The sequence below is a fragment of the Podarcis muralis genome, chromosome 1, assembly GCF_964188315.1.
Source record: "Podarcis muralis chromosome 1, rPodMur119.hap1.1, whole genome shotgun sequence".
In the NCBI taxonomy this organism is placed as follows: domain Eukaryota; kingdom Metazoa; phylum Chordata; class Lepidosauria; order Squamata; family Lacertidae; genus Podarcis; species Podarcis muralis.
Window position 1 is genome coordinate 46,590,461 of NC_135655.1, and position 26,550 is coordinate 46,617,010.

The 26,550-nt window shown below is 42.0% G+C and overlaps 1 protein-coding gene across 3 annotated transcripts; it reads left to right on the forward strand.

Moving 5' to 3' along the window:
* The first annotated feature begins 11,145 nt into the window (after positions 1-11,145).
* On the forward strand, positions 11,146-26,250 carry MED6 (mediator complex subunit 6). 3 transcript variants are annotated; one of them, XM_028724898.2, is made up of 8 exons: positions 11,147-11,290; positions 15,910-16,069; positions 18,183-18,274; positions 20,989-21,071; positions 21,709-21,817; positions 22,330-22,445; positions 25,058-25,085; positions 25,436-26,250. In XM_028724898.2, exons 1-8 carry the CDS (start codon positions 11,269-11,271, stop codon positions 25,564-25,566), a joined length of 741 nt encoding a protein of 246 aa, XP_028580731.1. In that variant the 5' UTR covers positions 11,147-11,268; the 3' UTR covers positions 25,567-26,250. The 3 variants fall into 3 exon arrangements, with proteins under 3 accessions (XP_077783678.1, XP_028580731.1, XP_028580740.1); XM_028724907.2 differs by lacking the exon at positions 11,147-11,290 and adding an exon at positions 11,320-11,512; XM_077927552.1 differs by lacking the exon at positions 22,330-22,445 and having other exon boundaries at positions 11,146-11,290.
* The last annotated feature ends 300 nt before the right edge of the window (positions 26,251-26,550 follow it).

Genomic DNA, 26,550 nt, shown 5'->3' on the forward strand with positions numbered 1-26,550 from the left:
AAGAACTACCAACAAAAGAAGAATGGCAGATGAAATTAATGGACTATGCAGAATTAGACAAGTTGACAGGAAAGATCTGGTCTGTGGGACCAGAGATTCTCAGAAGACTGGAGTAAATATCTGAACTATTTGAAAAGCAATGGTAATAAACAGATTACGCTAGTAGGACTTCAGGAAGTTTTGTAAGGAGGATTATGCAAAGTATTGCAGAGAAGATTATGAAGAGATAATTAAGGATAATTAAAAATAATAGAGAAATTAAGAAATGTAGATTAAGTGATAAAGGTTGAAAAATCTTCAGATGTGGTTGATAGAAGGCCAAAACATTGTATAAGAAAGTCTATGATATGATTTTTGGAAATTATTTGTAAAAATCTCTCTCTCTCTAAAGAAATATTGGAGAAGACAATAACCAGGCGCTCATGCTTCCTCAGATGATCAACTTCAAGGCTTGTGCTTATAGTTCTTTATTTTTAAACTAGACTCACAGTTTATCTTTATCTTTAAACTAGACTCACAGTTTGTGCAGAGGGGAAAGTGTGGGCAGAGCAAGAGTTGAGTACTTCTCTCCCACCAGACAATTCTCCATGACACTCAAACCATGCAACTCTCCAGTCCAGTGTTTTGAACCACTCTGGTGCCTTAGTGCCTGTCCAATTGCTTTGGCTAATTTCCAAAGATGTCCTCACCTCCAGATCTTTTTATAGCTTGGGATACAAAAACTACTTGACATGACTGAGTGCTTTGGCTGCATCCATGAAGACGAGAAAAGTGCCAATAATGTATTTCTGGGAATAGTGAAACACTGTGAGTAATCTTACAAAATTATCTGGCCATTTGTCATTTCAACGCCCTTTTGCAGCCTTCAGTGATGAGCATGCATGCCACAGATGTTCCGCGGTGCTAAAATGCCGAAAGGCAGGGATCCCTATTTGGCAGTTTCCACCAAACCCTGCCCCCCTGCCCCACCCCTGATGCCAGCAGAGGAAGCTCCCTAGCGCAGCCAATCCCTACACAGTGGGGTTCACTGATCAACTGATTAGCACTCCCAGAAAGCCCTGCTGGCATCAGAGACCTGGATTCCAATGCTGGCTCACAAATGAAACTCATTGGGTGACTTTGGACCTAACCTCACAGGGTATTGTTGTGAGGTTGAAATGGGAGGAATTTCCACTTATGTCACCCTGATTTCTATGGAGGGAGGTGAGATATTGTATAAACTGGAAGGTGGCACTGCAAATTTAGTACTATTAAGCTCCAAATGCCATTGTCAAGATATAATGAACAGACTGTTACATGTTGTGAATTAGTGTAGCACAGTCACTCAGAAAGTAAGCTGTGAACCAGGTAGCCATTGTTATAACTTCACTTTTACCATGAGTTCACTTGGTGATCTTAGCTTGGTGCTCTCTGCCTCAGGTCTTATTAGCAATGTAGGGATAATACAAGGTCCCTGGGTGGTTAAGTCTAGTCAAAGGCAACTATGGGGTTGCGGCGCTCATCTCGCTTTCAGGTTGAGGGAGCTGGCGTTTGTCCACAGACAGCTTTCTGGGTCATGTGACCAGCATGACTAAAGCGCTTCTGGCGCAATGGAACACCGTGATGGAAACCAGAGCTCACGGAAATACTGCTTAACCTCCCGCCGCAGCAGTACCTGTTTATCTACTTGCACTGGTATGCTTTCAAACTGCTAGGTTGGCAGGAGCTAGGATAGAGCCAATGGGAGCTCACCCCGTCGCAGGGATTTGAACCGCCAACCTTCTGATCAGCAAGCCCAAGAGGCTCAGTGGTTTAGACCACAGTGCCACCTGCCTGTACTGACTTGCAGTATGTCTCTGAATGACAGTTGCTGGAATCTGCAGGTAGGGAGAGTGCTGCTGCTCAGGTCCTGATTGTGGGCTGTCCTGAAGTATTTGCTTGACCATGGTGTGAACAGGATGCTCGACTAAAAAAGGTCACTGGTCTGATCCAGCAGCCTCTTCTTTTGTTTTTAGGAGATACACGAAACAGTGTCAATGTGCTAATGCATTATTTTTATTTATGGCATTTTATACATCTATGAAGCAAATCCCGTGGTTACTTTACAAAAAGAAACCCCATGAAAAATAAAGAATGCAATAAAAATAAACTAAAGCAATGTTCATATAATATCTGTAGCAACATAAAATAAACAGAAATAGCTATGAAACCAACCTAAGACACCCAAAACCATCATAAAAAAACAAGAAAGGAGAAAATAGTACAGTAAATGTCACGGATTTAAAATGCACTAAAATTCAAAGGCTTGTGGGGAATAAAAAGGTCTTCACCTTGTGTTAAAAGGACCAGATGAACCTCTCTGGGGAGGGCTTTCTACAAATGAGTTGCCTGCACTAAGTCTTTGATGTCTTATAGATGCTAATTAACATAATTACCATTTTCTTCTGCCTTCCCTTTTTTCCTGTTTCTTAAATAGGGAAGTGAGAACCCTGACCTGTATGAGAGTTGTTTGCCTATATAAATAAGTAATGTTCTGCACTACGTTGCTTCCGTCCTCCTAGAAAAATACTGATTCTCTACAGGTTGCAGAACAATTGCATTGCACAGAGAAGGATGAGTCTTAATCTGGTATGGAAAGCAGGAAGCCACTATGGAACTTTAATTATACAAATTAGGCTCTTTGCATAAGAGCAGGTTAGTTATGTACTTGGAACGCATTTCTTTTCCGTGAGGCTAATTAATTACATGCACCCCCGCCCCGAATTATTCCTATTCTAAATGTTAAGCAACCGGCCCCATCTGGCCCTGCAGAGAGAATTCCACCACATGGAAATTCACTGGTGTGTGCAAAGCATTGGAAAGCACCCATCTGCATCTCAGGGGCCTTTCCCTCACCTCTCATACTGGATTGTTACCAGCTCTGCATTTGGTGGATCAGCTGCCTTCCACAGTATGGGCAGAATGGAGAAATGCCTGTTTCAAATCACATGCCCTTTTCCAGGCGATTTACAAATTCTGAGTTCGAGTTATCGTACTTTTCCATCTATAAGACGCCCCCATATATAAGACGCTCCCTATTTTGGGGGACTGGAATTTCAGAAAATGGGGGGAGGGGATGGCAAAAAGTTGTTGAGCTTTTTGGGGGGAGGATTACTGAGAGCTGTTGAGCTTTTTTAAGGAAAATCGCTGCTACATGCATCGCAAAATCCGCCTCCCGTCTGTCTCCTCGCCAGCAGAAGCTGCCAATTGCCCGCCCAATTGCCGCAGCATCAGCCAATCGACACCAGCCATTGATGCAGCAACCAATAACACGCACAATAGCTCCTGACAGCCGCAACAGCAACCAATCAAATGTCCACTCTATGCACTACCCATGAATAAGATGACTCCCACTTTTTAGCATGGTTTTAAAGGGGGCGGGGGACCTAGTCTTATACACTGAAAAGTACGGTATTTCAGTAGGATCTGCAGAACATTGTTTCTTTGTTGGAATATCAGGTATATTTGTATCTTCCCCTCTATGCTAGTTTATGGCATAGTCCCAAGGAGGTTGCCCTGGAGGCTTTGTTTCCCAAACTTTGGACTCCAGATGTTTTTGGAGTACAACTCCCATCATTCCTAGCTACCAGGACCAGTGGGTAGGGATGATGGGAATTGTAGTCCAAAAAAACACAGCTGGAGACCCAAGTTTGGGGAAACACTGGTTTTGAAGGATACCCTGTATTGTATCATGGCTCACTGAACAAAGACCGCACAATATCCCTGACTTTTGAATTTATATTGCTATAGATTGTTCTAACAATTAATAATTGGTAGGATTTTGATTATTTGGAATACTGAAAGGAAGACTGCAGGCCAGTGGAAAGGAGGGGCTCAGCTTTCTTTCTAAGCCAGGGCCTCACCTGGGATCAACATAACAAAAGGTATTGATAGCCCATCTGAGAGGAATTCTTGGGCCTGGCAAAACAGAAGGTTGCCAGAGCAACTGGGTGTGAAGTGACAGGAAAAGAGTCTTTAGAGGAAGGTGTGCTGGGAAGAAAAAGCGGAGAAAAAAGACTGACTGGGAGGGATGCCTTCGACTCCAGTGTTGCATTGCTGAGGAGAACAAGCCCAGCTTGAGATGACCATGCTATGCGAACTGGTTTATATATATATAGAAAGCTACCTTATAATGAGCCAGACCATTGGTCCATCTCTTCTTCTTCTTCTTTGGCAACCACTCGTAGCCGAGTAAGATTGTCTTCCATAAATACGGTTTTAACAATGAGTCCGTAAGTGACTGTAGAGGCCAATTCTGGATCCACACGTCCTTCCACAGTGGGGACACTGGTTTCCGGACGGGAGTTGGTCACAGTGTGGATTTGCCAAATGTGCCTTCGTCTTAGCATGTTTCTCCCTTGTGTTCTGAGTTTGAGCATCTTCAAAGTCCATGACACCTTTGGTAAAGGCTGTTCTTCAACTGGCGCACTTGCAGGCCAGTGCTTCCCAGTTGTCGGTGTTTATACTACATTTTTTTAGATTTGCCTTGAGACAGTCTTTAAACCTCTTTTGTTGACCACCAGCATTATGCTTTCCATTTTTAAGTTCGGAATAGAGTAGTTGCTTTGGAAGACGATAATCAGGCATCTGCTCAACATGACCAGTCCAACGAAGTTGATGTTGAAGAATCATTGCTTCAACACTGGTGAACTTTGCTTTATCCAGTACACTGATATTAGTTCGCCTGTCTTCCCAAGTGATGTGTAAGATTTTTCGGAGACACTGTTGATGGAATCTTTCAAGAAGCTGGAGACGGCGTTTGTAAGTGGTCTTTCACAAGCATACAGTAAGGTTGGTAGTACAATAGCTTTGTAAACAAGCATTTTGGTTTCCCTGTGAATGTCCCGGTCCTCACTCTGCACTTCAATTGGGAGAAAGCCGCACTCGCAGAGCTCCATACTGTCTACACTGACTGGCAGCGACAGGGTTTCAGATAGGGACCTTTCCAAGACCTAGCTATGAGGCAGAATCCACAGGGAAGTTCTTCTGCAGAAGCCCCAATGGAAAAAGAAGTGCTCTTCTACATTTTGTCAAGTCTTGTGCAGGATAGCATCCTGCTAGGATCGTGTCCCAAGTTAATTGGTGTGAAAGGGGGAGGGGCATCTCTACTGTCTTCCTCAGGCACCAAAATGCCTTGGCCTGACCTTAGGGTTACACACAAAATTACCAGAGTGCTTTATCGGGTTCACATGGCAGAGTCAGAGGCAAAAGTAGGCAGGAGAGTTAATGTCAATTTCACTTTGATGTAGTAGACTAGTGTCACTGGGAAATGGGGGGTGCACAGCAGGGCTGGTGAGGTATATGGCCTAAGGAGAGGGTGTGGCTCCAAGGGGCCAGATAGAGAAGCTTGGAGGGCCACAATTAGCCTCCAGGCCTGAAGTATAGCTATATATACCACAGACTGAAGTAGCACAAATTTCCCTTACACTAAGCAGGGAAGTTTGTTTAGCACATTCTGCAGTAACTCCCAGGGGCTTGTCAGGCAGCAGCTACAGGGCTCTGTTGCTCTTTTTCTGTAGGGGAATGTCACAAAGATATGCAACCTATCTTTTCAACCTAGGTTAATTAGGAACAGTTTCCTCTGGCCATTTCTCACTAATTGCAGCAGGAGGGAGAACCCAATTAAATAGCCACTGGAAACCCTGAGGGAAAAGTTAGGTCTGCCCCCAGTCCTTGCCACATGCAATAACAATGGGGGAAAGGGAAGTACAAAGCTATATGGAAACCAGGGACTTGGCTAGACTGGTAAAGAAAAAGCGATTTACATGCATCATATGTGTAATATAACATTGTGCCACCAGATGGCGACGTGGTGTCCCATTTTTATCTACCCGTTTTCCCTGTTTAAATTTACAACTGAAAATTTACAAATTTAAAATAAAACGCTTCTTTGTTGTGTCTAGATTCAGCCCAGGGACACAATGTCTCTTCTGCCACAAGCTATGACTGCTTGTTCTCCCAGTACAACCTGCCCACCCCCATGCTTTTTCTGTGCATATGGATATAGAATATACAGGGGCACACTCAAAACAAAGGACATGCTTATTACGCCTGGTGTGGAGGCTGTCTGTGTGGGAGCAAACACAGAGGGGAAGCATGATGTGAGGAAAGGCCCTCACTACAAACTGCAAGGCACAGCCTTTTGGAAGTGGAAGCATGAGGGTGATGTCGTGTGATGCTCGAAGACATGAGGGTGAAACCTTCTGCCTTCTCAGCTGTGTAAATTTTTCTTCCCCTCAGTGGGAAAAAAGGTCATTAAACGGCTTCTAATCTCTTGCAAAAGCAAAACAACAGGCTGAGCTCCATATGCTGGTCACTTGGCAGTCTTGGAAGAGATAGCGTCAAAGAGGCGCAGATGGTGAAGAAACATATTACAGTGCGTATGAATGTTATCATGTATTACAGGGAGGGGAGGGGAGCAGGGGGTGGAGGAGGAAAGGAAATTAGTGAGAGAGAAAGATAGAGGTTGGGGTTACCAGGCAACCAGAACTAGTAAAGAATAACATGAAAGGACAGCAGGGAGGAAGGCTTCAAAGCAAAGAACTGGCGGAGCAAATTAGATTTCTGGAAAAAGTGATTAATTTATTTGTCACATTCCATAGAAGGTTAGGAAATCCGTTGGAAATATATCACTGGTACTGAGGACCATGGAAATAAATGGACCAACAGGGCACAAACCAAGATGAAAGTTAAGCAGAGGGCGGGGGCAATTTTGCTGCTTCACAGAACATAGATGGGAACATCCAGAGGTTGTTGAGCTCCAGCTTCCATCAGCTTTTATTTTAAGAAGCAAGTAATATTCTAAAATAACATATACTGCATACACACAACTACATAACGTAGCCACATATCATAATGCATCATAACATCAAATCCTAGGTGCAAGTGAGGGGAAGGATTTCTATATTATATATTTGCATTTCTCTGCCATTTAGGTCATCTTGGGGACTATCCTTTAAAGTAGCATCTTCCAGCTCTGGACTGCTATTGCAAATTTGAATGAACCTTTTATGAGTCCCATTTCTGGGTCTTTCTGGCTGGGGATTCCTGATTAAGAAAAGGATTTCCTGTTTGTTTGTTTGTTTGTTTGTTTGTTTGAAGCCTTGGCTGTGTATGTTCCCTTTACTAAACTGGGTAGAAATAAACGGTCCAATATTATTATCTGCTTTTGCAGATCATGGGGTGGGGGTGGGGCATTCTGAGAGATGGGGTTTATTTAAGTAATTTCTAGAGTCCCCCTTCAGTATTCCCAGGGCAGTGTATAGTTGCTAATAAGCTTACAATAAAAAAGCATACAAACAAATAAAAGACATAGAACTAGTAGTCATAATACCAATAAAAGCCAGCAAAGCCATACTATAAAATGAAAAACCAGTCATAAAACATGCTGAAATGCTTGTGCCCTATTTTTAAAGGTCTAATTCCTCTACATTTGAGAACAAGGAGCTGAGGCTGAGAGACAATGGCCAAAGACAGCCTTGCAGTGCAGACCACTATAGCAATCTCCAGATTGCTGTTTCCTGAGGCCACCAGATGGAAAAGCAGAAACACCCTGGCACATCTCCCTTATGTCTAAATGCAGTTCTGTCTGACAGCCTCTACTATGCAGAGGAACTAAATTACCCTGCAGTTGTTTGAAACTCATTATCTATTGAAATGACCAGGAAATGACTTGCAACAACTCTGTAACACAAGTCCACTGTTAGCATCCGTTACTGTAGACTGGGGCCCATCAAACTACAACTCCCATCATGTTTATGTCAGAATATGAGATCATCGCAGCTGCAGACAGCCAGCTTGTTGACACCACATGATGGGGCTGACTGTGGGAAACAAGGTTACAGTCAGTTCACAGGGCAGGTCACCGGAATTTGCTCAGAGTGTAATTTGAGACCTTCCTCTTGCGTATGTACAGGAAGTCTTTCCCACTTGTTTGCTGAAGTTTGAAGTGTACGGACATGTTTTCTGTAGTGCTAAAAGGTCAGAAATAAACGATGTAAATAGACGCTTCTATCTCCTTTCCCTGCCAGGGGAGCAGGAGGGAGGGGGTGTGCATCTCCCACGCTGGGAGGTGTCGCCTATTGAGACCTAGCCTGGATCCTGCGGGAATTGCAGCCAGGGAGGTCACCGTAGACCAAGCCGGGAGCCTGGGAGAGTTGCCAGCTTCTCCTGAGGGGGCTTGATTTACAACAGTTTATATGCTCAAAGCAGTATAACATTTAAATAATAAATAATAATAATAAATTATCCCGGATTGTTGGCCATGCTGCCTGGGGCAAGGCTGATGAGAGTTGTGGTCTAACAGCTTCTGGAGGGCACCACTGTTAGTATCCGTTGCTGTAGACTGGGGCCCATCAAACTACAACTCCCATCATGTTTATGTCAGAATATGAGATCATCGCAGCTGCAGACAGCCAGCTTGTTGACACCACATGATGGGGCTGACTGTGGGAAACAAGGTTACAGTCAGTTCACAGGGCAGTTCACCGGAATTTGCTCAGAGTGTAATTTGAGACCTTCCTCTTGCGTATGTACAGGAAGTCTTTCCCACTTGTTTGCTGAAGTTTGAAGTGTACGTACATGTTTTCTGTAGTGCTAAAAGGTCAGAAATAAACGATGTAAATACCTGCAATATTGGGGCAGTGCTGGCTGCACATCAGTGGCTCTTGATAATCCCTCCATGCAGTCCAGTGTTATCCCTACAGATAAATGGGTGGGCTGGGGCAGGTAACATATGGCCACTCTGTTGCAATACGGTGCTCTTGCCATTCACAACAGAGAATGACAGAGAGCCAAAATAATACCAGGAAGAAGAGTGTTCCTCTCAAGCCCCCCCCCCATCTTTGTATAGCTTAATTTAAGGTAAGAATGAGAGAAGTTAATAAAGAGAACAAAATATAGATATAACCATTTTCTCCGCATCCTCCAATCAGTATCAGCAGAAACTAAAAAGTCACCAAGATCTGTTGCCAGACATAGAGAACCATAGAGGTATAGTAAGTGTTGCTTCCCAGGATGTTTCTAATTAGTCTTTGGTGGACATTGTTTTTTCCCATGATGCCCAGGTGTTACAGGTACTTCTGTAGCTTTTGAGGCCTGTCATTTAAATTTTGCTAGCAATGCACTTTGAAAGCAATATAAAACATGAGCACTGATTAATCCCTACTCACCTCCACCGAAGAGATGCACCACAGGATATAATTATTGCTATGAAAGATTCTTGAATCAAAGACATGTAAGTGTCCATCATTATTTAGGCTGGAATCTTTTCCTATTTACCTGAGCATGACCCATTGAATTCAACAGGACTTACTTCTTAGTAGACATGGATAGGACAGTTTTTGAGAATGACCAGCCCTTTTGTCGTTCTCATTGGCATCATGAACTAGAACGAGACTATCAGCTTTGTTGGTCAATGATTTACAAAATACTTTTGAAGTTTGGAAGGCAGCATTCCTAAGTATTCTTCCTATGCCAGTAAATACAAACTATGTGCCATGAGGAAACTACAATCTGTCATGACAAATAATGTTTTATATCATGTTTGAAGTCTGTTTGAATCCAAGGCTTCAGCTATGGAAGAAGCCAGAGTGTAATGCTGGGAGCCCCTCCATCGCAGGCTCAGGCTGTGTCTGTGTGTGTGTGTGCGCGCACGCAAATAAGCCATATATCATAAAGGCACCACAGTCTCTGCTGTGCCTCATTTCCAAAAGAAAACAAGAACCCTGGGCAATCACCTGGACCCTGGGAATCTCTTGCTGCTCAGAGATTGGTATGGCATGCAACACTGGTGTCAGAAGTGCGAGATGACATAGTGCCATCTAAAAAGCTTCCTCCCACCCCCAAGACTATTAAACCTAGAGTCTGAAATTACCTAACTGTACCACTGTCTACCATAGATCAGTAGTCCTATCTCTGCACTGGATGTAATTTGCAAACACAATAATTCCGATGTAGATTCTGGGCAATCCCCTACCTCTTGTTGTTCCTCTGCAGGTGCCACACATGCTTACCTCCTTCCATTCTGGAAGCACAGCTGAAAAAACACTGACTCAGCAACATGGGTCTGGACAGTAGAATGATAATCATGAATACGAATTAGGAAACCTTAACCTATAAACACTTGATGAAATGCATTCGGGTCTGGGGAAAGTGTGTGTGCAACTTTTAAGAAAAAAAATAGTGGTTACAGGTGTTAAGTAGCAGACAATCCATTCTAAGGCTGCAATCCTATATCCACTTATATTGGAATGTACCCAACTTAACTCAGTGGAACTTATTTTTGAAAAGACATCTCACTGTAATACCTCTCAAGAATGTACCCTAAAAGAACAGAGGTCAGATCACAAGCAACTAAGCCCAGCCAACTAGTTTAGGGTGCATGATTTCAATGGGCTCCATAGCACATTTTTGTAGAGTATTGGCTTTAAGATTAAATATTTTGTAATTAGAGTGGCAGACCTTGGGGCCTCAAATTTCAGCCCCACATTTCATTCATCATAGTAGTGGCACCCCTGTGGCTCCGTGCCCAGTACAACCGAATCGGTCGTGCTCCCCTCAATCCACCTCTGTAATTAAGGTTGCCAATTTTTGTTGTTCATGAGTTTCTGCCTTTTTTTTTTTTTACTTCAACAGTACCATATTTGAAATTTAGCAGACATGAGAAAGGCCACCACTCCCTGGTCCTTATTTCCATGCCCTAAAACCTGGTTTCTGTGGTGTAAATGTGCTGTTGAAAGCATACACGTTGGCCTTTTCTTTTTTGGCGGGTTAGATTTGCAACCAACTATGCAACTATATACTTCATATGTGTTGCATTTGAAGCGCTGGTGTGTGTGATTTACTTTTCAGCGCAATCCTAACCACGTCGACTCAAGAGGTAAATCCTATTGATATCCAATGGGACTTATTCCCGTGTGTGGAGCTAGAATCGCATCCTTAAACTTTTTTAATGTAAATCCTTAAAAAGACACCCTTTACTTTTCACTCCTAAATTTATATTTCACCCCCTTTGCTTTTTAGCGCTCATCAGGGGTGCGCAATCCTTCTGGAACCCCAAAACACAACCGCTTTAGTCCTTCAGTCGCTGAAGGAACAACTACGTATACTCCCCGCTCGGCTCTCTCGTCGCCGCTCTAGCCATTCGCTTCTCCTCATCTCCGAGGCTCGGCATCCTAGGCAACTTCTCTCTATGGTGCGGTGAGGTCATAGCATTGCGCCGGGGCGGATGCGACGCGCGGTGCTGAAACCATGGCGGCGGTGGACATACGAGGTAATGGAGACTGGATTCTTTTGCTTTACTGTAGGCACCTTGTTTAAGGACAGGCCACTGACTCCCGGCTCCCTTCCCGCCCCGTGTGTCTCCATTTTGCCATCCATGTCCGCCAGGGCCCCTGAGGCAGATGCAGAAAGCAGGGGCGAGCGGCGTCTGTCGTCTCGGTAGGACTGGAAAGGAGGGAGTGGACGAAACCTTTGTGGGAGTCGCAGAATAAAAGTAATTCCAGTTATTTATTTATTTTTAAAGACGCAGTGGAATCAAGTGTCGTCATTTTTTTTAATAAGACTCCCAATAAGTCCTGCTCCCAAAGACATTGTAACATTGCGCCGATCTGCGGCTGAGATTAGAAGCGATATTAGTGGCTTTGGGGCTTTTGAAATTATAAACATTATTCTGTTGTCGAGAGAGTAGACAAAACAAGGAAAGGAAAGGAAAGACGCTAATAACATTACAACTCGGGATCACCTAATGAAATTGCCAGGAGGTTCAGGACAAATTTAAAAGAAACAGGTCTTTCATAGCGAATAACGTGTTCACTACTCCACACTGTGACAATAGTCACCAGGTTCAGATGACTTCAAAAAAAGACTGAAACTGAATCAGAAAGGATTTCTGGGTTTGTACTCTTCTCAGTTTTATTTCATTACAGGTGGGCTATAAATATCCTTGAGATTCTACCTAGAGTGGCATGTTGCCTGCAGTGTTATAAACTCAGATATATAAGTTAATTGCCAAATAGCACCTTAAACCTAGGTTACGGTTGCCGCAACAGAGTGTCTAGGTACCATCCCCCCGCGATGAGATTTATTATTATTAATATCCATTTGCGACTAGTGCGGGTCCAGTTATGACCATGTGGAGATATCTGGATGCCAAGTTGGCCACTGACATCTCCATCTGACTGCCTCCCCTTTCTTAAGCAGGTAAGCAAAAGAGCTTATTTATTACATTTATATCCCACCTCCCCCCCCCCAAGGAATACATGTTTTTCCCTACTCCTCAGTTAATGCCTACAACAACCCTGTGAGGTAGGTTAAGAGGCTGTGACTGGCCCAAGGTCACCCAGTGAGCTTCATGACTGAGTGGGGCTTTGAACCCTGATCTCCCAGGTCCTAATCTAACACTAACCACAACACCACACTGGATTCCTAGAGTACTTCTGCTTTGGGGCAGGTATTTAAATTAAGTAGGCAAATAAATATGGGGAAAGCAAAATGTCACTTAGAGGAGGATCTGAAATACTTTCCTTGAAGCTTGAATTTGTTTTTGTTCTGGATTTTTAAAAATGTTTTAGTGTGTTGTAAACTACTTTGAGATTTTTTTTTTTTTAAATTATAAAGCTGTATAGGAATGAAATGAATCATCACCATCATCTCCATGGGGGGGGGGGGCGCCTAGACATACCATTGTGGCAGTCGCAACCCAGGTTTAAGGTACCATTTGGCGATTAGCTTATATATCTGAGTTTCTAACACTGGGTGGGACACCAATGGGGCGGGATGGCACATTCCCATTTTGCCTCATTTTTTCCCGACTTAACAAATGCTGTTATAAGAATAACCTGAAGTGCAGACAACTTTGAGGCATTCAGCTAAATGTTTATTTTTGAAATGATTAAAACTGAATTTCTGACACTCAAAGAAGAAGAGAATGATTACATTCGTACCTCGGAAGTCGAACAGAATCCGTTCCGGAAGTCTGTTCAACTTCCAAAATGTCCGGAAACCAAGGTGCTGCTTCTGATTGGCTGCAGGAAGCTCCTGCATCCAATCAGAAGCTGCGTCATACATTTGGGTTCCAAAGAACATTTGCAAACCTGAAGACTCACTTCTGGATTTGCGGTGTTCGGGAGCCAAAACGTTCAACTTGCAAGGCGTTCAGGATCCAAGGTACGACTGTATTGATTAGGATTTCTTAGTTATTTTGATTTGGCTATACAGTGGTACCTCTGGATACGAATGGGATCTGTTCCAGAGCCCCGTTCGCATCCTGAAGTAAACGTAAGATGCGTGTGCGCGGGTCGCGTTTCGCCGCTTCCGTGCATCCGCGTGACGTCATTTTGAGCGTCTGCGCATATGCGAGCGGCGAAACCCGGAAGTAATGCGCTCCGTTATTTCCGGGTTGCCGCGGAGCGCAACCCGAAAATATTCATCCCAAGGCTACTTCAACTCGAGGTATGACTGTACAGTCATACCTCATGTTACGTTTGCTTCAGGTTGAGCATTTTCAGGTTGTGTCCTGCGGTGACCTGGAAGTACCGGAAAGGGTTACTTCCAGATTTTGCCGCTCACACATGTGCAGACACGCAAAATGATGTCATGCGCAGAAGCGGTGAATCGTGACCTGCACGTGTGTAGATGCTCAGAAGCGGGTTGCATTCTTTTCAGGTTGCGAACGGGCCTCCAGAATGGATCCCGTTCGCAACCAGAGGTACCACTGTAGTTACTTTAAGAAGTATTTAGAAATAGCAGTCAAAGCTAGTCTTTTCAAGTCATTCTGTTTGACACTGATTTTTGCAGGTGTCATGCTACTATGTTGCTGAACCTCTACGTCTGCGAAATCAGCATATGGCAGTGGCTTCTTGACATGCTGTACAGGTGGATATTTTCCACTGCAGGCAAATTCCTACTTTATTAATTAATTTCACAGGAAAGGTTCCATTGTTTCCACTGATATTCCCTAATGTGGGAATGCTTTCCCCCGTATTTTATTGCACTTGAAGATAAAGGAGTGACTTTTTGAAGTGTTCCTGTATTTTAGTTTGTACTATGGGTAGAAGCCCACAGTGAACAGATATAATACTAAAAAAATATTGAGGATAGGTATTGCTGAATCTGTGGCATCTGTGGTTTCATTAATTCCCACATTTTAATCTGCTTTTATGAAAGAATGTAAATTGCTGCATTGAGAGAAACCTTTCTCTATAGAAGTACTGTAGAATGGAGCAAGGCACATTTACATAATAATAAGACCATCTCTTTGCTTGCCTCTGCTTTATGCAAGAGTTTGAGCAGCACATTGTTGATGCAGCATATGTATTATTCATAGCCCTATTTATGCTGCATTAATCATGGTTTCCTAAGCATCTAGATATGCTTTCTATAAGATTGCTGAAACAATGTAAAGTGGTACTTCAGTTTTTGAACGTCTCCGTTGACGAACATTTTGGTTTACGAACGCTGTACACCTGGAAGTAAATGCTTCAGTTTTCAAACACACCTCAGAAGTCGAACATGCCACACGGCTTCGGCTGAGTGCAAGATCCTGAGGCCTAGCTGTCAACTGTTGAGTCCTGAGCACCCACGCAACACGGAGGTGATATTTGGGCTTATTTGGTGACTGTTCAATCAATCTGTGCTCATCTCATCTCAGGAGCTCTCTTGCAACCAATTTGTTTTTGTGACTGTGCAATCAATCTGTGTTCACTCAAACTTCCTCTCCAGTCAGACATCCACCTTAGAATAGTTGCAGTGGAAGTCCTGGGTTTGCAAGTAGTATTGGTGGAAACATATTACTGTATGTTCCTGCATCATTTCTGACACTTCTGCATACCCTTTTATCTTGCACTATGGATACATTTCCTGCATTGGAAGCAGTGTTGGAAACTCCCATTGTTCTAGGTGCATTTTGCGAAAAAGAATTTCATTAGAGCAAGCAGCTTCTGAGCTCTGGGTGCAGTACTGCACCTAATATTTCAGATTAAAACTGCACAGTGGAAGGAAAGGGGGACCTTTTTCTGCTTCCCCACTTGAAGCTACTCTCTGAAGACTGGAGAAGAGACTCTCTTAAGAATATTAGGAGGGCAGGCAGGGGAAGCATGGCTTTGTTTTTTGCAGCCTTCAGATGAGGACTAGACCATGTGAAAAATGAATATAAGATTTTAGCTTCAGTTCATTCATTTTCAGCTTTGTATTCCAGTTATAAAAATGTGTGCCTAGATATTCCATTGTTGGGCCCATAACGTAGGTTTAAGGTGCCATTTAGTGCCTAGCTTTCATATCTCAGTTTCTAACACTGATTGGAAGTCAAGTGGAACTTCTGTGATTCCCACTGTGGTTTAAAATGGTTGTGCTTTGGCTCCAAACTTGCTTCATCCACTTTCTTAAGCATTGAGAAGTATCGCTACACTTGCCTTGCTGCAAACCCCATATCAAAGCCAGCACAGAGGACATGTTCTGCATATTAATTTAGTGCTTCCTCAAACCTTACTTTCTACATTACATTTTAAAAATATATACACTGTTTCACCTTTAAAACTTGTGTGCTTCGTCCCTTCTTGAGACCTCCAGGTATAGGGCAGGATACAAATTCAACAAACAACAGCAACAAGAAAAGTTTTGTATAAAGTTGTACCCTTTAGAGAAAGTCTGCCAACTTCCTGGTGCTTGAAACCAGTTCCCCATAGAGCAAGTCTTTGCGGATCCTGCCATACTCTCAGCTCCAAGCACCCATTGAAGCAGGTGGATAGTGGTGGACCAGCACTTTATTGACCAGGGCTGTCCGGCTTAAGGTGGGCAGTAGCTGACCAGTGAGACACAATCTCTCACACTGATGAAGACTATCGCTATTGTAACTATACTTGTGCTAACCATTCATTTCTCTTTCTCCTCCAGATAACCTCTTGGGAATTTCCTGGGTTGATAGTGCTTGGATTCCAATATTAAACAGTGGAAGTGTGTTGGATTATTTCTCAGAGCGTAGCAACCCATTCTATGATCGAACGTGCAACAATGAAATGGTCAAAATGCAAAGGCTATCGCTGGATCACCTAAAGTAAGTTACTGCTAGACATTGGTAAAGTAATCCTATAAAACAGGAATAGGGAATGTTCAGCCTACAGACCTGATTCATCCCAGGAGGTCTCCCTATTTGGTCCTATTTGTTTCAGGGACACCATGGCCAAGTGCCACAGCTCTCTTCATATATATGTTAGTTGGCATTGCCTGCAAGCCCTGTTCTGCAGCAGTTTCCAGTTTCCTGACAACCAGCTGGCTGATTGGAAACTGCTGTGTGAAGCATTTTGCTAGCTCTTTGCTTGGAGTGTGAGAAATGATGGCAAAGCTCCTAGTGCAGCTCTTTCCAAGTGCCTGACAGCCACCTGGTTATCACGTGCTTTGGAAGTATTATGCAAGGGACTTAAACACCCACCAGTCACCTGATGTAATTATGACACCACATGATTGACAGAAGGATAGTCCAGCCCACCTTTCACAACTGCCCGCTGGAGTGGGGAAAGAGGAGGATCTGGGCTGTTGAGACTAAGTTTCCTCCTGCAGTTATAAAACAAGGTTTAGAATGGTAGTTGTCACCTGTGAAAAGTAAACCCTACCAGCAATTGAAGTACTAAAGTCAGAGATGATAGAACTTTCCCCCTCTCTTTGTCCCTATTTTGCCTTGACAGCTGATTCACTTAAACTGCTTGCTCTGCCCTTTTCTATAAGCAGAAGACAATTACCCAGTTTGTCTTGTGCTATGGATGAAAAATGGGTTCAATGATTCTGGCTTATGTAAGATTAGAGAAATGCCTGCTAACTGGTGGTCTTCTGAAAATTTCTTACTCTGTTTTGAAATGGTAGATGTTGAATGACTAAGAAGATACTGTGTGTCAAAAGTGATTAAAGCATTTACATTTGTAATCTACTTTGTTCCATGCATATGAGAAATTGACAACCTTCCTGTTGATTATAGAATGCTCTGAACGCGGTTGTTTGCATATTTTAACATCAACGAAAGTTGGAGCTATAAAAGATTGCTTTAATTAATATTAAATTAAAATTCATTTCAAAATGAAGAGCATCATAACTGTTTCAGATAATCTATTTATAAGGATAGCTTTATTAAGTATATTCAAAATAAACAATGAACAAATATATTTATTGGGAAAGACATACTAATGAGCCCAAGGAAGCAAGCACTGTTTCTTTTTTACATTGGAAAAAGAGCCTAGAGAGTAATTTAAGTGGTCTCATTAGTAAGCAGTTACCTTGAAACCTCCTTTGTCTTTTATTTCTATTTGCTCTGAAAATGCTGCACAATAAGATAACTCTTTTCTTTTTGAATATTCTGAAATTTCCTAATGAAGTCCTTGTTAATACAATTTGTGGCTGTGATCCTTTATAGTGTTGCCCTTCCAAACCTGGAGAGATTCAGAATCCAATAACCACACTAATCAAATCCAAACATGAACACTTGATTTTAAATCATCCTATGGTGCTGTGGGTTAAACCACAGAACCTAGGGCTTGCCAATCAGAAGGTTGGCGGTTCAAATCCCCGAGACGGGGTGAGCTCCCGTTGCTCGGTCCCTTCTCCTGCCAACCTAGCAGTTCGAAAGCACGAAGTGCAAGTAGATAAATAGGTACCGCTCTGGCGGGAAGGTAAACAGCGTTTCCATGCGCTGCTCTGGTCCGCTAGAAGCGGTTTAGTCATGCTGGCCACATGACCTGGAAGCTGTGTGCCGGCTCCCTCTGCCCATAAAGTGAGATGACCGCCGCAAACCCAGTCGTCTGCGACCAGACCTAACGGTCAGGGGTCCCTTTACCTATGGTGCTGTTAAGCTATTGGTGAATTTGGTGGGAGTCCAGCTGGTGACAGATTTATTAAGGACAGCAGAATGAAACCCGATAGATTTAGAGCAAATAGATCCATCAGGTGACTGTCAGAAAATTATTAGGATCTAGGACAATTTATTACATGATTTGGTCCAAGAGGGGGCACACTTGGAAGTGTGCACTAGATGACCCTTTGGGACTCTCCTAATTCTAGAATACAATGATTCTATAGGTGTGATCTGTCAGTGGGAGACTTGTACTTTCAGTTGGCTTCTTTAGCCTCTACAATAAATAGTAGTCTTATCTCCTTGTTCAATCTTGTCTTTATTCTTTCAGTCAAATGGTTGGAGTGGAATATATCCTTTTACATGCACAAGAGCCAATTCTCTTCATTATTCGTAAGCAGCAAAGACAGAGTCCGACGCATGGTAAGGATTTGTACAGTATTTTGTGGAGGACAAGATGGAAACAAATAACAAAAAAAAGGATGGGTACATTGCTTTCCTGTGCAGATGCAGTGCTCACATACAGAGGAATCTTCACAGGGCTAAGCAAATCTATGTTCTCCAACCTCCCCTCAGTGTACATACAGGAAGTGATTTGTTGTTTTTGAAGAACAAGAGGTCTCTGCCTCTACACACCCAGGCTTTCTGTTCTGCTTGATCAAGTGAAGCTCTCATATCTTGAGCAAACGGGGAGGAATCTGGGCATACAGAAGGTGCATATTCCACCTCCAATTCCTCATATCAGCTTGTGGCTTTTTGGGGGGGCAGGGGGATGGACAGAAATGAGAATCCTGTGTTTAGTGCTGTGCCCACATAGGAAAGGATCATAGCCTATGCATACTTCTGAATGCTCCACCTGCTTTTGTTTTCCTGTTCACAGAAGCATAGGTAGAAATGTTAGCTCCCAGAATTCATGTTGCGGTTACATTTTCTTCCTGAATTTTGTTTTATGGTCTAATTTCCTTTTTGAAATAGTAAAAGAATGCCCTCTTGTGGCAAAAGGCAAATAGTGCTGGTAAAAACATTTGCCTATTTGCAGTCCTATGTTTTTAGCAGTGTTGATGACCTGTTTTAACTATGTATTGCTTGTCATGTTTAATCTCTGTATGTAAAGAGGAGTAATTCCTCCCCACTGAGCAATAAGCCACTGCATAGTCAATCTTAAAAACAAAACCTGCAGTATATAACTCAATATATAATTATAAATAAAAACCAGGTGATGTGACAACAAACAGAACAACTTCTGAATGCAGTTGTAAAATATCATTAATAATTTTTTGGAAGAGTAAGTTCTGTTTCACTAATGCATTAGAGTTCTTTGAGCGTGTCAGCAAGCATATAGATAGATGTGATCCAGTTGACACAGTGCATTTGGACTTTCAAAAAGTTTTAACAAAATACCTCACCAAAGACTCCTGAGTAAGCTTAGCTCCCATGGAATAAGAGGAAAGGACCTCTTGTGGATCAGGAATTGGTTAAGGTGCAGGAAGCACCTTAACGAATGAAGACATCTAGAAAGTAGAGTCCCCCAAGGATCAGTACTGAAATCTAAAGTTGTTTATGAATGACCCAGAGTTAGGATGAGCAGTGAGGAGGCTAGGTTACTGATGGTACAAAACAGCTTAAGGTCATTAAAACAAAAAGGGATTGCAGAGAGCTCCAAAAGGACCTCTCCAAGCTGAGCGAATGGGCAGTAAAATGGCAAATGCATTTCAGTGTAAACAAGTGCAGCCTGGAGAGCAGTACAGCAGCAATTTCCCATCTCATATACTGTGACTGAGTGAAAGTAAAAGCCAGATATAAAATAACATTAAAATTCATTTTACAAGTGCACACTCTCAGATATAAACAAACCTGAAGGTCTGTAGTCTGCAGGAATAAGATCCAGACACAGATGCAGGTTTCTTTTCCTTTTCCTAGTGAACATTTGCATGTTTCATTTAAAGACTCCCCAGGTGTTCAGAAAAATGTAAGAAAAGTAACAGGATTAAAAAAAAGAAAGAACTTACAATAAGGACTACATGCACACAAAGCAGTCCTGTAGGAACATAATGTTTGAAACCATTAAGCAGTCATTTCATTTATTTCATTTTTTCCTGTAGTTTTACAGCTTGTACCTTCTGTTTAAAAATTCTCTTAGGGCAGGGGATAGTGCAGTCGCATAATAAAAGAAATAATAAAAATACCCATAAGTAACAAGGATAAAAAGAACAAAAGCAAAATGCAGCATGGCAATATTGCCAAGAGCAGACTAAAAAAAGTAGATTTTTTAAAGATCTAGGGAAAATAAAAAGGTATTTTAATAAAAAGGTAAAGGCATGAAAAGACACCATGTATCTTCACCATGTAGGAGATCTTGGAGACAATATTAACATGGACGGGTATGTGATGAAAGCATAGCAGGGGGCTACCGTAGGTGGATGTTTTCCCTTTAAAAAAATGGGAGGGACACACACACTAAACACAGGGAGGAATACTCCTCTCCCTTGTTCTCGATATACAGCTCAGGTTGAGGCTTGCCTGTACAGTCGTACCTTGTTTTGCAACCAGGATCCATTCCGGAGGCTCTGCCGCTAGCCAAAAAGACGCCGCGCCTGCGCACGTGCACAGAGCAGTTTGCACTTCTGTGCAGGCGCAAAGTGCGATTTAGCGCTTCTGCGCATGCGCAAGCTGCAAACCCAGAAGTAACCCGTTCCAGTAATTCCGGGTTTGCCGCGGACGTTTGCCAGAACGGACATTCATGGAGGTATTACTGTACAGTCTCAAAATGTTTTCTTTCCCATGTTATTTTGCTCAAGTGTTGGCCTGGCAATAAAGCATGAGGAGAAAGGCATTCAACCCCGTCCCCCCGGCTTTCTTCATGTTTTAATCATGGGTTGAGATTTGCTCTAACCATTGAGTTTTTCTCCCCAATACTTGCTTCAAAAGTAAAAAAAGTGGAAGAAGACTGAGCCCCCACAAACTGAGCCCTACTGGGCCATGTGTGTCTGATCCATATATGAGAGATTTAGGCACTCTGCTTCATTTTGGATAGTAGGCTTGAATGTCCCATGACCGATGTACCAAATACACTTGCAATGACAGTTGTGCATCTAGTGTTTTGGTAGCTGGACTAATGTTGTGCTTTTCTTTTATAGTTACCCCACTGGCTGATTATTACATTATTGCTGGAGTGATTTATCAGGCCCCTGACTTGGGGTCAGTTGTAAACTCCAGAGTGGTAAGTCTCTGTCCTGTATTCTTATAATGAAGGTATTAGCAATGCAAGTGCTTTGGGGTTTTTTCCCCTTGTTTGTACTCAGGTTTGAGGGCAAAATGTGTGAAAAAGGATCTCCACCTTTTTTGTGTGTGAGAAATGTATGTGTTGTAGGAAGTAAGAAGATTTACTGTTGTTCTGGACTGTTGACTTTTGAATGGTGTATTGTTCTTAAGTTTAAGGTTGAATATGCCCTGTATCAGAATAGGTTTCCCCCCCTTAGAGGGAGTGTTACCAAAGTGGGGTACCACATCTCAGAAGGCCCCCTCAATGGTTACCAACTACCTAAGTTCAGAAGATGGAGATATTTGATCCCTGAAGATGTATATGTAGTAGAGAAATTACTTCTGAGCATGTGCAGACTACCTTGCATTTACTCCATGTGTTCCCACCTCCTAAGTGAAAGATCTGGCTCAATGGTATTATTCAACCCCCCTCCCAATCTTCCAGCCTCTGTGCATGAAGGTACAGGGAGATTCCACCCCAAACTCAGAGTACTGGACTGCCTATGTATAATGGCATTTATTTTGTGAGTTGGCTGGCTAAAATATAGCACAATGTGGGAAATCATGTATCTTGTTACAAACTTATTTTTTTCAAGCTCAGTGCAGTACATGGAATCCAGTCAGCTTTTGAAGAAGCCATGTCCTACTGCCGCTATCACCCTTCGAAAGGCTATTGGTGGCATTTCAAAGATCAAGAGGAACGAGGTAGTCTTCTAGGCTTTAAAATACATGCTCTCTTTCTCCTTTGATAGAAATTGTGGGCTTGGGCTTGGTGTGTTGACTTCTCTGAAATGCCTGTCTGTTCTGCTGGTTTATAAATGAATGAATGAATGAATGAATGAATGAATGAATGAATGTACCACAGGAGTTGGAAAGAGTTAAAACATTCCAGAAAAGTAATGGTGTCAACACAGTGTCATTTTAGGTGTCTGGGCATGTAGGATGGGGCACTGTTGGTGGAAGTGAAAGCTTACATTAATTTAATTCTGCAGGGATACCAAATCAATTGAAGGAGCTTAGGGAAGATATAAAGTAAGCAGAAGGGAGAAACCTTTCTGAAAAGTTGTAGAAAATTAAATGTTAACTTCTGCTGCAAAACTAACCAACCAAAGAAGACAAGAAGCTTTATTTTGTAAATGAAGAATGGACAGATAAAAGAAAGTTAAAAGTTTATGTTCTGATGGGATGCTTCATTACAATCTCTAAATTATTTTCAGATAAAGCCAAACCCAAAGCCAAAAAAAAGGAAGAACCAAGCTCCATTTTCCAGAGACAACGTGTAGATGCATTACTCCTAGATCTGAGGCAAAAATTTCCCCCGAAGTTTGTGCAGGTATTAGTTGCGCTAATACTTTAACTGATAATACAGTGGTACCTCAGGTTACAAACACCTTGGTTTACAAATACTTCGGGTTACAGACTCAGCTAACACCTCAGAATGAGAACAAAAATTGTGCGCTGGCAGCAGCAGGAGGCCCCATTAGCTAAAGTGGTACCTCAGGTTAAGAACTGTTTCAGGTTAAGAATGGACCTCCAGAACGAATTAAGTTCGTAACCAGAGGTACCACTGTACATCAATTGGATGTATTAAGGTTATGTACTGTAGGTGTTAGAGCTGTCATTCAAGCCTAAAGGTTGGCATCTGTTATGGTTGGCATCTTCAACCTATTTATTTATTGAATTTATATACTACCCTATACCCAGGGGCATCTCTTGTTAGCTGGTTTCATATGTTACTTGATTATTAAAAGTGATATAATTTGACTTTCCTGTGCAAAAATGTAATTTGGAAATCTCTTGTGTAATGAAAGCCATTGCACAAGGCTATAGATTTGGCTTCTGCAAGATTAAGTTCTGCCTCAAAAACCTATTATTTGAGAGTGTCAACAAGCATATACATACACAGAAGTTGTCTAATTGACATGCTGTACTTAATTTTTTTAATAAAAAAATCAACTAAATGGTTTTTTATATATATATATATTTTTATAAAATTTTTATTGGTTTTTCACATTTTATAAAGACATAACACACACATAAAAGACAAAGACAAAAACATGTATAATTTCAAAGATCTTATTTTCTTAACTTCGGTCCTTGACTTCCCCACACCCCCCCTTCATGCATCCCAATTCCCATAATTGTGTCAGCAAGTTATCATTTTCTCTTCTTACCATGTTAATATTACATCTTTTATAAAAAAATTAATTCTTATCCTAAGTTGAACTCAAATTCCCTTCCATCGATTTCACAATTTTTATGAAATATAAACATATTGACTGAACCCAAAAAACATAAGTGTTTTTTTTGTGTGTTTTTTTTAAAAAGAAAAATTTCTGTTTTCCCCCCTCCCATCCCCGGTTTCCGTCCCTTCCAAATATATGTCCAAAATAACAGTCCTTAGCCTGGATTCCTCACATCCGAGGCCTTCAAGTCTCTTTCCGTTCCTCTCCGCCGAATTTGTTGGTAGTCCTTCATATTGGTCTTTGGATCTCTAAGGAGTTCTGTCCCAATCAAGCCAGATTTTATTCCCTCAGAAACGCTTAAAGAGAACTGCTGCAAAAGTTCCACCAATCCTTCATATTCGAGGTCAGAATGGAGGCCCCAGTCATATTTCTTCTTTCTTTTGAGTTCTTGAATTCCAAGTATTCCAGGGGCTTCCTCCTTCATCTTTCGCTTCTTTTGCAGATTTATATTCCATGTAATCCAAAGGTCTTTTTGTTTGTAATCCACTGTGTAGGCTTCTGGTTGGTACTTTCCATCTGTGCTCTCTCCTTTGCTTGTTTTGTCTCCTTCACTTCTTGCGATATCTCTTCCAGTTCAGCTGCAGGTTTTTTCTCATACAATTCCTCATTACATTCAGCAGAGCTACTTATTCCAGAAGTCAAGGTCATAAGTTGTTTATTCATTGCAAGACTCTGCTCTTGTAGGATTCCCAGAAGGTAGAATGTTCTTTCTATCTCAGCTAGTAAATTTCCATCCGCAACCATTGTAATGTCTCAAGGTTCCCCCTAGGGGGAATCTAGTTACTTAGTAGTCTTTTCCCAACAATCTTTTACTTCACTACTTGTTTCTTTGTTTCCAACCACTTAAGTTCAATTGTATCACATTTAATCCAGAGAGGTCTTAAATAGCAAGCTTTTTCCCTTTAAGTTGCCCGTTTGACAGCTTTTGACAGCTGTCAAACTCCTTTCCTTTTCAACAGGCTCAAAGACAGGGCGCTCCCGGGCCCGGGAGGGGGGGATTTACATGCAGCAAAAGAAAAACTTCTGAAAGTCCACTCTTACACTCCAGCTCAAAACTTCTTTTACCAAATCGTGGAAGTTAATGTTTTTTTTTAACTCACCCCAAAAGGGTAGGCTCTCCAACTTAGTTCTACTTTTCCGTTGCTTTAAATGTCATGCAGTCCGGGGAGGCAGACTTCCTTGATTTATGCCTTTCCCGTTTTCAGCCAAATTTCCAAACTCAATTTAGATGTCCCGTTTAAATTTCTCAGTCTTACTCACGAGTATTATGGTCGAATTTCAGATTCAGGAAGGAATCGGCGCTCTCCGTTTATGGCGATGCGGCTTCACTCCGCGGGCTGGGTTGCGACTCTCAGCACCGCGCTCACTCCCGATGCCGCTCCGGAGCCTTTAAAAAGGCTCTTTCGCGATACCGGGGGGCGCAAAGGTGCCCACCGAGTCTCCTTGCTCACAGGCTTCTGCGCCTGTGATTTTAGGGGTCCCCCGCTCGCCGTAGCGGGTCAGACCCGAACCCGCGGAGCAGTCCTGCCTCGGAGCTCGAGGCAAGGACCGCCATTAAGCGCTGGCGCCGACCGGAAGTCCTAAATGGTTTTTTTATATAGGGCAGCAGTTCTTAGTAGGGCAATAGCAAGATCATGCCAAAGCCAGATGCATGTATTTTTTTATTAGTGACTGTTTTTCTTTTTCCTCTTCTTCACAGCAAAAGTCTGGAGAAAAACCCATTCCAGGTGAGAATTCAGTCATTGTTTTTAAACAGAACTAAATCAAAAGACATTGCAGTTTTCTTTTCAGCTGAGGCTTATGGGAATATTGCCACTGTCTAAGGTCATGTTCACTATAGAGAGTGAGTGGGGGAAGATAGTGAGGTCCCCTGTGCTGGGACCCTAAAAAATCACCACTTTATTTATAAACATTCTGGGTGCAGGAAACTATGATTCTCCAGTACGAATAGAAAATCTGAATGCAGCAATTCAAGTTACTGCTTTATTCTGGCAGTTTTGCGTTGGAAAACAATCTTACAGAAGAATCAGATATATAAAGTTGTTAGAATTAGATTTTCTTGGTTTTATTTTTCCAGTGGATCAGATCAAGAAGGAGCCAGAGCCAACCCCTGAAGCTACAAAACAAGAGGAGAAGGACACGGCTAAGATCACCCAACAGAGCACTAGCACCAAAGGACCGCCAGAGAAACGGATGAGACTGCAATGACAGAAGGGAAGATTATACTATTAAACTGCAATACAGCAAGGAAAGGAATGACAACTGCGTGGTGGACTTTTGATATTTCAAGGCTCTTTTCTTTTGAACTGTTTACAAACCTGTTAGCTGCAAACCTTTAGCTACATACAGGAAGAAATAGTTTGGCCTTTCCCTTATTTTAATATTGAAGGCTGTATTTCATCTAGTGTACCTAACCCCCAGTGTCATATCTTTGGGTAGAAACCTGTCCTCTTTTATTAAGCTTAGACCTTGGAAAAAGATGCTTCAGGAAAGACCATCAAGAAAAAACAAATGCAAAACTAGCTAATTCCTTGATCGTTATCTTCATTTTACCCCTCTTTTTTACATGTACTACAGAATAACAAATGTGTGGCAGGATTATGTGAAGAAATGAGCAAGTTATGCTTTGGGCTTTGAAGAAAGGTGTTGGCAGTAGATGAAAATATTTTCAAAACTGTTTTACAGAATCCATATAATTGGAAGTGAAATGTAGGCTGGAATTTCAAAATTTTCTTGGTAACTATCTCAGTAAATAATTGGAACAAGCACTCTCTTTATAAGCTTTTGAGTTCATAATGCTTTATATATCGATAAAGTTTTACCTTTGTTAATTTTTCGAAACTGTACAGTGTAATGTTGAAATAAACTCAGGTACTCTGGTTTTTGAACTTACATATTAAATTTATTCCTGACTCTACCCCATATTACCCTCTAATTAAAGTTGGTGAGAGAATAAGTTGCACTTATCATCTCGGCCACATAATGAACTTACCATATTGTATTTGCCTGTTGTAATTTGACCTGTTTATTATGGTTAATGTCAGGGCAAGCAATAATATATAAAAAGTTGAGCCTTTTATGTAATTAGCATTGCCCCAGATACTGTATTTTTCGCTCCATAAGACACACTTTTTTCCTCCTAAAAAGTAAGGGGAAATGTCTATGCGTCTTATGGAGCAAATGTGTGGTCCC